The 12,247-nt window shown below is 39.7% G+C and overlaps 1 protein-coding gene across 1 annotated transcript; it reads left to right on the top strand.

Annotated features, from left to right (window-relative positions):
- The first annotated feature begins 697 nt into the window (after positions 1 to 697).
- Positions 698 to 5,089, top strand: cyp1a (cytochrome P450, family 1, subfamily A). Its single transcript, XM_058088839.2, has 6 exons — positions 698 to 1,582; positions 3,469 to 3,595; positions 3,684 to 3,773; positions 3,841 to 3,964; positions 4,045 to 4,131; positions 4,207 to 5,089. The coding sequence occupies exons 1-6, from the start codon at positions 743 to 745 to the stop codon at positions 4,502 to 4,504; spliced, it is 1,566 nt and encodes a 521-aa protein (XP_057944822.2). The 5' UTR covers positions 698 to 742; the 3' UTR covers positions 4,505 to 5,089.
- Positions 5,090 to 12,247: the final 7,158 nt, after the last annotated feature.

The following is a 12,247-nucleotide window of genomic DNA, read 5'->3' as shown; positions in this document are numbered from 1 at the left end:
CTATCTCTGTGTGAAGTTTCCATGTTCTCCCCGTGCATGCGTGGGTTTTCTCCGGTTTCCTCCCACATTCCAAAAACATGCTAGGTTAATTAGCCACTCCAAATTGTCCATAGGTATGAATGTGAGTGTGAATGGTTGTTTGTCTATATGTGCCCTGTGATTGGCTGGCCACCAGTCCAGGGTGTACCCCGCCTTTTGCCCCAAGACAGCTGGGATAGGCTCCAGCACCCCCAGCAACCCTCGTGAGGATAAGCGATAGAAAATGAATTAATGAATGAACATTATTAGAGACCTCTCAACATGAAATAACACCCCTATAGTCACTTTTACACACATTTATAGTAAACATAACAGAAAATAATACATATAAAGCATAAACAATTAATATATAATATCAAATTTTTTTGGAATGTTTATGTTCGGTTCCTCCCCCATTCCAAAAACATGCTAGGTTAATTAGCGACTCCAAATTGTCCATAGGTATGAATGTGAGTGTGAATGGTTGTTTGTCTATATGTGCCCTGTGATTGGCTGGCCACCAGTCCAGGGTGTACCCCGCCTCTCGCCCCAAAGACAGCTGGGATAGGCTCCAGCACCCCCGCAATCCTCATGAGGAGCATGATCCCGATTGCCGCTTTCCACTCTGCAGCAGTTCCTTAGCGTGTTGCACAACAGCGCACGTCTCGGCTCCTTCTCATGTTCTGCCTCTTCGGTTGCCAGGTGCTCTGGAAGCCGGGAAACCATGGTGCTCATGACGGTGCCCTTTTTGGGCCCGGTGTCCATATCGGAGAGCTTAGTGGCCGTGGCGACGCTATGTTTGGTCTACCTGATGTTCAGGTCTCTCCGCGGCGTCGTCCCCGAGGGGCTCAAGCGTCTCCCCGGCCCCAGACCCCTTCCCATCATCGGGAACATGCTGGGCGTGGGCAGCAGGCCGTACCTGAGTCTCACCGCCATGAGCAAATGTTACGGACCCGTGTTCCAGATCCAGATCGGCATGCGTCCCGTGGTGGTGCTGAGCGGCAGTGAAACGGTCCGACAGGCTCTGGTCAAGCAGGGCGAGGACTTCGCCGGCAGGCCTGACCTGTACAGCTTCCGCTTCATCAACGACGGCAAGAGTCTGTCCTTCAGCACGGACCAGGCCGGCGTCTGGCGGGCTCGCCGCAAGCTGGCCTACAGCGCCCTCCGCTCCTTCGCCACGCTGGACGGCACCACGTCGGAGTACTCGTGCATGCTGGAGGAGCACATCTGCAAGGAGGGCGAGTATCTCATCAAACGGCTCAACAGCGTCATGAAGGCCGATGGAAGCTTCGACACCTTCCGCCACATCGTGGTCTCGGTGGCCAACGTCATCTGCGGCATGTGCTTCGGACGCCGCTACGACCACGACGACCAGGAGCTCGTCGGCCTGGTGTCGCTCAGCGATGAGTTTGGCAAAGTGGTGGGCAGCGGCAACCCCGCCGACTTCATCCCGGCGCTCCAGTTCCTGCCCAGCGCCACCATGAGGAAGTTTGTCAGCCTCAACAACCGTTTCAACGACTTTGTGCAGAAGATCGTCAGCGACCACTACACCACCTTTAACAAGGTACGCTCATGGCATTATCTCCTGGAAATGGCTCGAAACTGCTTCCTGTGTTATTGTTTTTAATTCGGCACGCATCTATATCAGACTGACAAGAACATTTGGGCAAAATTTGAGCACGACTGGTTGAAAAACGTGGTCGCTACCCGGCAAAACGACTTGGCAACTATTTGGCCACAAGTCATTGACCATTTGGCTAATGATGATTAATTTTGGGTTGTTTTTCCAAATCACGGCAAAATTTGGTACACATCTTCAGAGAACTGACAAGCACATTTGGGCAAAATTTGAGCATGACTGGCTGAAAAATGTGGCCGCCATCCAGCAAAACGTCCAACCTCTGGGACTTGGCAACTATTTGGCCATAAGTCATTGACTATTTGGTGATTAATGATGATTAACTTTGTGGTGTTTTTCCGAATCACAGCAAAATTTGTTTAACAACTTTAGAGAACGAACAAGCAGATGTCGGCCAAATTTGAGCAAGATTGGTTGAAAAACAGGGCCGCCATCGAACAAAACGTCCAACCCATGGGATTATTGACCATTTCTTTGATGATGATTACCTTTAGGGGGCTTTATTGAATTGCTGCCAAATTTGGTACACATCTTCAGAGGACAAATAAGCACATTTGGGCAGAATTTGAGCTTGACTGGTTGAAAAATGTGGCTGCCATCCAGCAAAACACCTTGGCAACAATTTGGCCAGAAGTCATTGACCATTCGGCTAATGATGATTAACTTTGGGGTGTTTTTCCGAATCACAGCCAAATTTGGTTAACAACTTTAGAGAACGGACAAGCAGATGTAGGCCAATTTTGAGCAATATTGGTTGAAAAACATGGCCGCCATCAAACAAACCGTCCAACCCATGGGATTATTGACCATTTGGCAAATGATGATTAACTTTAGGGTGGTTTTCCGAATCACAGCGAAATTTGGTATACATCTTCAGAGAACTGACAAGCACATTTGGGCAAAATTTGAGCATGACTGGCTGGAAAAATGTGGCCGCCATCCAGCAAAACGTCCAACCTCTGGGACAACTATTTGACCATAAGTCATTGACCATCTGGTGATTAATGATGATTGACTTTGGTGTGTTTTTCCGAATCACTGCAAAATTTGGTACACATCTTCAGAGGACAAACAAGCACATTTGAGCAAAATTTGAGCATGACTGGCTGGAAAATGTGTCCGCCATCCGGCAAAACGACTTGGCAACTATTTGGCCATAAGTCATTGACCATTTGGTGATTAATGATGATTAACTTTGGTGTGTTTTTCCGAATCACTGCAAAATTTGGTACACATCTTCAGAGGACGAACAACCACATTTGGGCAAAATTTGAGCACGAGTGGTTGAAAAATGTGGCCGCCATCTACCAAAACAACTTGACAACTATTTGGCCATAAGTCATTGACCATTCGGCTAATGATTAACTTTGGGGTGTTTTTCCGAATCACTGCAAAATTTGGTTAACACCTTTAGAGAACAGACAAGAAGATGTAGGCCAAATTTGAGCAAGATTGGTTGAAAAACATGGCCGCCATCAAACAAAACGTCCGACCCATGGGATTATTGACCATTTGGCTAATGATGATTAACTTTGGGGTGTTTTCCCGAATCACTGCCAAATTTGGTACACAACTTCAGAGAACGGACAAGCAGATGTAGGCCAACTTTGCGCAAGATTAGTTGAAAAACATGGCCGCCATCCAGCAAAACTTCCAGGACTTGGCGACTAATAGTCCATAAGGCATTGACCATTTGGCTAATGACGATAAAACTTAGGATATCGGTATTACATGTATGCTAGCATGTTTTCAAAACCGTTTTGATCACAAAAAAATCCTCAATTTTTTCCATGTTCCTTTTTCATATTCAGGACAACATCCGGGACATCACCGACTCCCTCATTGATCACTGCGAGGACAGGAAGCTGGATGAGAACTCCAACATTCAGGTGTCGGATGGGAAGATCGTAGGGATCGTCAACGATCTCTTTGGAGCTGGTGAGTTGGAATTTGTGGAAAACCGTCTCAGACTGTTAGTCTCCCAGATGACTTGTGACCGAATGAAACATTCCGGATTCTCTCCTAGGCTTCGACACCGTCTCAACCGCCCTTTCCTGGGCAGTCATGTACATGGTGGTTTATCCGGAGATCCAGGAACGACTTCATCAGGAACTGAGTAAGTACCAGTCAGGATGCAGTCGAGGAATTCCCCGCCGCATGTTTACATCACCTTTCATTTCCAGGGAACAAAGTCGGACTCCACCGCACTCCTCTTTTATCCGACAAAAGCAGCCTCCCCCTGCTGGAGGCCTTCATCTTGGAAGTCTTCCGGCACTCCTCGTTCGTGCCTTTTACCATCCCCCACTGGTGAGCTTCATCCGGCTGCAGGTGTATGATGCTGTCACAAGGGTCGGACGTATGATTAACGACCTTCCGTGTCTCCACAGCACCACCAAGGATACGTCTTTGAACGGCTTCTTCATCCCCAAAGACACCTGCGTCTTCATCAATCAGTGGCAGATCAACCATGACCCGTAAGTAAGCTTAGCTTGTGTTTATTTAGCTGAAGAGCTCAAACCACGACGCTGTCTTCTCTCCACTCCATTCAGCGACGTCTGGAAGGATCCGTCGTCCTTCAACCCGGACCGCTTCCTGAGCGCCGACGGCACGGAGCTCAACAAGGTGGACGGGGAGAAGGTGATGATCTTCAGTTTGGGCAAGCGGCGCTGCATCGGCCAGGTCATCGCGCAGCAGGAGGTTTTCCTCTTCTTGGCCATCTTGGTGCAGAAAATGCAGTTTGCGGCCGTACCCGGGGAAGCCGTGGACATGACACCCGAGTACGGCCTCACCATGAAGCACAAGCGCTGTCAAGTGAGGGCCATCATGCGACAACGCCACGAGGCGTGAACATGAAGTTTTTAAAGCATGCTGTAGGTCGGCGTCGGGGCGATGCACTCGGAATGTAAAGCAAGGGACGCTGAATTTAAGCCACAACATTTTCTCCCGTTTGTGGTTTTGGGTCCACGACATCTTCTGTCGGGGGGGGGGTGTCTTCGCAACCCAGAATGTGCAAACCACAAGGAGACGGCTTCTCTGCATTTGTGTTTAATTAAACCTCTGCCACCATCTTCTGTGAATACAATCCATATGGACGTATGTATCTTAAACCCATTTAATATTCACATATGTGAAACTGAAGCTATATTTGTATCCCAAAATGTGATTTTTACATTTGTATCAAGCTGTTTTTAATTTTTTTAAAGTAATTGTATGTGCCTAATATTTGTACATATTTGAGGGGAAATTGCTGCTGTGCGCCCGTGTGTGTGTGTACTTGTTTTTCCAAGATACCAAAAGAGTGATTTTTTTGTTGTTTATTTGTAATACGACAGTAAGCTAGGCAATTTTACATTTCTATTTGTAATAATGTATCTATGACGGTGTGAGTAAGGCACACAAATACAATAAAATATACTATAATATAAAATGAAATATTGTGTATTCATTTAAAACAATAATACTACTTAAATACCAATTAGGTACGTTTGATGTGTAAATGTGTAAATATAACTGACTAAACGAAACCAGCGATCATTACAAATGCACGTGAACGCAGAGGAAGTGACGTCACGAACCAATCCGGAAATACCAACACATGCGGAAACATGGCTCCGGTCGCTACTCATTACCGGCAATTCACGAATATCCCATAAAAACGTCAAGGTAACAGTTGGTATAATTAATTTAAATGAAGTCGGTCTCAGACAAGTTATTAAAAAATGTAACGACAGTTTGACCATCCAAAAAACGCGAGTAGCGACAGGCGAAGCTAACGAGGCTAAACTACGCTAAGCTAGGTTATGTCCATGAGTGATTAATAACACTCTGCACGGTATTTTATTAATTATTAAATGTAATTTTTTAAATCAATGTTTGTACCCCTGATGGCTTCTGTAGTATCATACATACTGCATAGTGAGTATCACAAATACAAAAATGACATTACATTTGCACTTTTATTTTTATCTTGAACATTTTGAACAGTGCACGTGGTACATACTGACATTTAAAAGTGTATTTTTTTACCTTCATTTTCCTTCCTTCCTTTTGTCTTTTTCCCATTCATCCTTAATATCTTAACCAATTCTAAATGATAAACATATTTATTATGAATTGCATTTATTTTTATTTCATTTACTCATATTAAAATTCAATGTATTTCCTCGTATTCCTGCATATTTCACAAAATACTTGCTAAATATTCCTACTTCCTACCTACTTTATGCTAATATTGTATCAACAATAGTGTTTTTTTCCCTTATTTTCCTTCCTTTATGACTGCATCTATCCATTGCCACTAATTTTGTAGTAACAGACATGGAGGGGATTAGATACATCTGCTTCTTCCATTTTGGACATGAAAGATGACATGAAAATGTAACCACTTAAATAATAAATCACACCCAAATAAAATAGAGGTATTTAAATAACAACTTATATACTGTAAAAACAAACATAACATACATTCTGTTTTGCTTAGCAGTTCTGTAGGTTTTGTGTTCTGCAACATCCTTTGAAAATGGACATCTTGCATAAGTTTGTCAGTATAGCCGGCGTACGTGTTAATTGAGTGTCCCTTTCTGCGACGTGCATGTTAATTTCCCCAAACAATATATGTGTGTTGATTAATGTTGTGTCTTGCAGTGCAGCGAAAGGAAGGAGGCAGCAGCAGGGGCCACACACTGTTTGGCCAATGTTGTGTCTATCATTTGTGGGCGACTGAGGATGTCATCCGGTGGTCGGCAGATTGGGGTCAGCGGTTCACCTCATGAGGTTGCATGCAGGTAAGAAAGTGTGAGGGTGTTTTTTTTCCTCGGTGGAGACCCACAGTGGAACAGCCCTTAGGTCAAACACAGTCTGCAGTCTGTAGAGAACAACTGTTGTATGCCTGGAAATATTCTTATCCATCCAGGTCATTCCAAAACAGTTGCAAACTTACAAGAAAAAAGAAGTCATACATTTACAATAAAAAATATTTATTACAATATATTTATATATAAAGTCATACATTTACAGGAAAAAAACAATGTAAATAATATGGGAATAAAGTCATCCATTTCCAAGAAAAAAGTAGCAAATTTACAAGAATAAATTCATAAATGTAAAAAAAATCATAAATATGTGAAAAGTTGTAAATTTACAAGAATAAATTCACACATGTACAAGAAAAAATAATATGTGAAAAGTATAACTTCTATTAAAGAATAAATTCATAAATGTACAAGAAAAATAATATGTGAAAAGTATAACTTCTATTAAAGAATAAATTCATAAATGTACAAGAAAAAAATACTAAATATGTGTAAAGTTGTAAATTTACAATAATAAATTAATAAATGTACAAGAAAAAAATAAATATGTGAAAAGTTGTAAATTTACAAGAATAAATTCATAAATGTACAAGGAAAAAAGTCATAAATATGTGAAAAAAGTTGTAAATTTACAAGAATAAATTCATACATGTACAAGAAAAAAATATGTGAAAAGTTGCAAATTTACAAGAATAAATTCATAAATTTACAAGAAAAAAGTCATAAATATGTGAAAAAAGTTGTAAATTTACAAGAATAAATTCATAAATGTACAAGAAAAAAATACTAAATATGTGAAAAGTTGTAAATTTACAAGAATAAATTCATAAATGTACAAGAAAAAAATACTAAATATGTGAAAAGTTGTAAATTTACAAGAATAAATTCATAAATGTACAAGGAAAAAAGTCATAAATATGTGAAAAAAGTTGTAAATTTACAAGAATAAATTCATAAATGTGCAAGAAAAAAATACTAAATATGGGAAAAGTTGTAAATTTACAAGAATAAATTCATAAATGTACAAGAAAAAAATACTAAATATGTGAAAAGTTGTAAATTTACAAGAATAAATTCATAAATGTACAAGGAAAAAAGTCATAAATATGTGAAAAAAGTTGTACATTTACAAGAATAAATTCATAAATGTACAAGAAAAAAATACTAAATATGGGAAAAATTGTAAATTTACAAGAATAAATTCATAAATGTACAAGAAAAAAATACTAAATATGTGAAAAGTTGTAAATTTACAAGAATAAATTCATAAATGTACAAGGAAAAAAGTCATAAATATGTGAAAAAAGTTGTAAATTTACAAGAATAAATTCATAAATTTACAAGAAAAAAGTCATAAATATGTGAAAAAAGTTGTAAATTTACAAGAATAAATTCATAAATGTACAAGAAAAAAATACTAAATATGTGAAAAGTTGTAAATTTACAAGAATAAATTCATAAATGTACAAGAAAAAAATACTAAATATGTGAAAAGTTGTAAATTTACAAGAATAAATTCATAAATGTACAAGGAAAAAAGTCATAAATATGTGAAAAAAGTTGTAAATTTACAAGAATAAATTCATAAATGTGCAAGAAAAAAATACTAAATATGGGAAAAGTTGTAAATTTACAAGAATAAATTCATAAATGTACAAGAAAAAAATACTAAATATGTGAAAAGTTGTAAATTTACAAGAATAAATTCATAAATGTACAAGGAAAAAAGTCATAAATATGTGAAAAAAGTTGTACATTTACAAGAATAAATTCATAAATGTACAAGAAAAAAATACTAAATATGGGAAAAGTTGTAAATTTACAAGAATAAATTCATAAATGTACAAGAAAAAAATACTAAATATGTGAAAAGTTGTAAATTTACAAGAATAAATTCATAAATGTACAAGGAAAAAAGTCATAAATATGTGAAAAAAGTTGTAAATTTACAAGAATAAATTCATACATGTACAAGAAAAAAATATGTGAAAAGTTGTAAATTTACAAGAATAGATTCATAAATTTACAAGAAAAAAGTCATAAATATGTGAAAAAAGTTGTAAATTTACAAGAAAAAAGGTGTAACATTACAAGGAAAAAAAGCCCTACTATAGGAGTAAAGTGTTAAGTTTTAAATCTACAAGCATAAAGTCAAACATGTACAAAAAAAATGTGTACATTTACAAGAAAAAATAATGATGTTTTTTTTGCCGACTCATTGTGAAACTGGATTGACACTTGCACGCGAACGTATTGACAATGATTTATTTTTAGGCCTGGATGAGCACATAATGATGAACGTAATGGAAGGAAACATGACAAGTCCTCTTTTCTTACATTACACAACCCGTTCTATGTGACTCGGACAAGCGAGCGCAAAAATAGCATTTCCACAGCGTGTGTGGTGTTCCCAGCTGAGGATGTGCCTTAAGTTGTTCTTGCAGGCCCTGCAAATGAGGAAGGGAAAGGACAAAGTAACTGGAAAGCTGCCAGCGCCAGACACATTCTCCCAGTTTGACCCGCTATTGTTCACTTCTGTTTCCACTGTAAAAACACCTGATGACAACCTTAAAGACATACATGTCCAAAGGTTGTTTAAACATTTTTATACCTCATTAAGAAGATGAAGCCAGTTAAGACCACCAACCTTTGGGGAGCGGTAAGCTACTCTTACGGGACGGGCAATAATAATAACCGCCTTCAATCAATAAATCAACGAGAAAAGCACTTCAAATGTATTTTTTGGTCTGATATTGGGGTGAATCTGGGAATTACCATCGCCGGCTCCCGGCCCGGCATGTTGCTCGGCCTTCCCGAGTAGATAAGCATTTCCAAGAGTCAGCAGGAAGTGTGTTGTGCACATCTCATCAGTTCAACACGGTTCACTTTCACACTCAGGATCTGCAAACAATGGGGGCTGGGGCGGGGGGTGTCGCCAGGTCACAGAAATCGCTAATATCTTGTTGTTGCTAAAAATGACCTGAGTGATTTTCATGCACACAGTAGGATTTTCCATATCACCATGACTTTCAATGGATGCTATGTTGTGGGGGGGGGGGGGGGCATGGTCTGTGATACATTTGTACATTGACTCATTTGCTACCTATAGGCCAAAACAGGTAATGATGCAACCCCACAAATGGAGAGACCACATTTGGTGCAGTTTTGGGCCGGATAAACTCGGAATAACCTGCAACTTTCCCGTAGGAATACACACTGCACAGCAACCAGGAAGTGAAAATGCACCAAAAGGCAGCCGCCCCCTGAAAATTCCCATAGCGTGCTAGCAGCTCGTACCAAAGTTCCTCTTTAGAATACGTGCGCGACTAAGATCAATAAACATTACCCCCCCCCCCTCGCTCTGTCTGCTCCTAAAGAGAAGGTTAGGCCAAGCCCGTGTCCTCCTCCTCTCCCAATATACATTCCCTCCTGCCCAGCGCAGGAAACCAGAACCCCCCCCCCCCTCAAGACAGGAAGCCGTGTTGTCCCGGCGTGCTCGGAAAAGGCCGGCGCGATATCAATTGTGGAAGCAATGTTTATCCTCCGAGTTTTTTTATTTTAATCTCCAGCTCTCAGGCGTGTGGCCGGGGAGCTGGGGGCCAACGTGACGAGCGGCCCGGGGCGGGGCGGGGCGGCCGCCTTCACACGCGATGCCATGCTCCCGACAAGACCCTTGCCCGCCCCTGCTTCGGGCCACAAACGAGGGAAATTAGGGTGGGGGCCCCTCCCTAGCTGCTGGACTTCCGGAATGTTCCTTAATGATATCTGCCATTGATCTGTGTGGGAGAACGCCATGGAAACTCCCCCGAGTTCTTTAAATGGTGATGTGAATTCCATGACGGCCATACCAGCGCCTCGCATCCCTGCATCAGTAGGGCCGCACCTTTTCCTCATTAACGGAATCACGGAATTACTGATCAACGCCTAATCTGGCCAAAAGTGACATAATGCCATGCTATCACGAGGAGAAGGGATGTTCGTATTCCCCTGCGGACCGCTCAACTGTGGCGAAATTTCATCCCAAACAATAAGCCACACCCCTTCGAACTAAACCTGTCCTAACGGCGGCCGAAAATACCGGCGACAGTTGGCAACAACCTTGAAAGTTCCTCTCGTACGGAAAGGGAATGGAAGCTAGCAGGATTAGCTTAGCTTAGCTAGCGCAGTGCTTCTCAAATAGTGGGGTGGGTCCCCCCTGGGGGGTTGTGTGGAACTGTCGGGGGGGCGTGAGAGGTGTACACCAACATGTAGAAATTTATAGTAGCCAACATGCAATTTGGCTCTCAAATACGCTGGTATGTATTATGTATGTATTATGTATGTATTATATATGTATTATGTATGTGTTATGTTTGGAATTATGTTTTTAAATTGATCTGAAACAAATAAAAGGTTAAAGTTGTGGATCACATGTAAAAATAAAGTTATTTTTCTCCATTAGGGGGGAAATATTCTACACTTTGAGACTGGAGCCATAAATAATATGATGATGAAATTGTAATTTTGACAAATTATGGGAAAGAAAATCCTACATTTTGAGATGAAAGTCCTAAATATATTAGAATAAAGTCATAATTTTGCCTTGTTTAGAGGAAACAATCCTATATTTTGAGGTTAAAGTTGTAAATGTAGGAAACTTTGTCATAATTATCTCATATTGTGGGGTAAAAAAATCTTGCATTTTGTGGTTGGTCTTAAATATACAATAAAGTCATAATTACGTCATATTTAGGAGGGAAAAAGTCCTAGATTTTGAGATTAAAGACATAAATACAAGAAAATGGTAAAAAAAAATCTTACATTTTGAGTTTGGTCCTAAATCTATGACAATAAAGTCCTAATTTTGCCGTTTATAGGAGGAAAATAAAACTATATTGTGTGGATAAAGTTCTAAATATATGAAATTAATGGGGGAAAAAATCTAAAATAAATATAAATATATAAATATATATAAATATATGAAAATGTGTCATACTTTTCCCATATTTGGGGGTAAAAAATCTTACATTTTGAGGTTGGTCTTAAATATATGACAATAAAGTCATAATTTTGTCATATTTAGGAGGGAAAATGTACTAGATTTTGAGATTAAAGACATAAATATATGAAAATGTGTCATACTTTTCCCATATTTGGGGGTAAAAAATCTCACATTTTGAGGTTGGTCCTAAATATATGACAATAAAGTCCTAATTTTGCCATTTTAGGAGGAAAAAAAAACGATAATGTGGGGCTAAATGTGTAAATATATGAAATTAATGGGGAAAAAAATTTTGCGATTAAAATTAAAAAAAAACCTACAAAACTAAAGTCGTAATTTTGCCATATTTAGTGAAAGAATCCTATATTTCTAGGTTAAAGTTGTAAATATGAGAAAATAAGACATAATCTTCCCACTAATATTGAGATGAAAGTAACATAATGTAACATTACTGACACCTAGTGACCAGTCTGGGGTACTAGATATTGTACACTCAAGTCTCTGAATGCGGCTAAAAATATGTCAAATTTGCTTAAATATGTCTATTTTTGAAAGGAATAATAATATTTGATTTTCATGAAGAGTAAAGAGAACAAGCTCGTGGAAAGATAACCCAAGGATGTTTTGGGACGGTTCCAGTGTGTAGCGCAGGCGACGTGTGAAGCGTGTTCAGGACTGTCACTGCGTCACGCGTGTTTGTTTGGGCTTTGTCTAAACTGAAGCGGCGGCTTGGTGGGCCTGTTTGACTTGGACGGCCGCCCGCTTCCTTCACGTGTGTTGATCCGCAGCGTGACAAAA

This window comes from Doryrhamphus excisus, linkage group LG13, assembly GCF_037039965.1.
Source record: "Doryrhamphus excisus strain RoL-2023G ecotype Guam linkage group LG13, RoL_Dexc_Guam_v1.1, whole genome shotgun sequence".
Taxonomy (NCBI): Eukaryota; Metazoa; Chordata; class Actinopteri; order Syngnathiformes; family Syngnathidae; genus Doryrhamphus; species Doryrhamphus excisus.
Note: the sequence above shows the minus strand (reverse complement) of the source record. Positions and strands in the feature narration are given on the sequence as shown.

Excerpts from the sequence above, each read along its gene's own strand:
- cyp1a (XM_058088839.2), top strand. The coding sequence starts at position 743 with ATGGTGCTCATGACGGTGCCCTTTTTGGGCCCGGTGTCCATATCGGAG. Across the intron at positions 1,583-3,468 it reads ACTACACCACCTTTAACAAG|GACAACATCCGGGACATCAC; the intron begins GTACGCTCATGG and ends TTTCATATTCAG. Across the intron at positions 3,596-3,683 it reads CAACGATCTCTTTGGAGCTG|GCTTCGACACCGTCTCAACC; the intron begins GTGAGTTGGAAT and ends ATTCTCTCCTAG.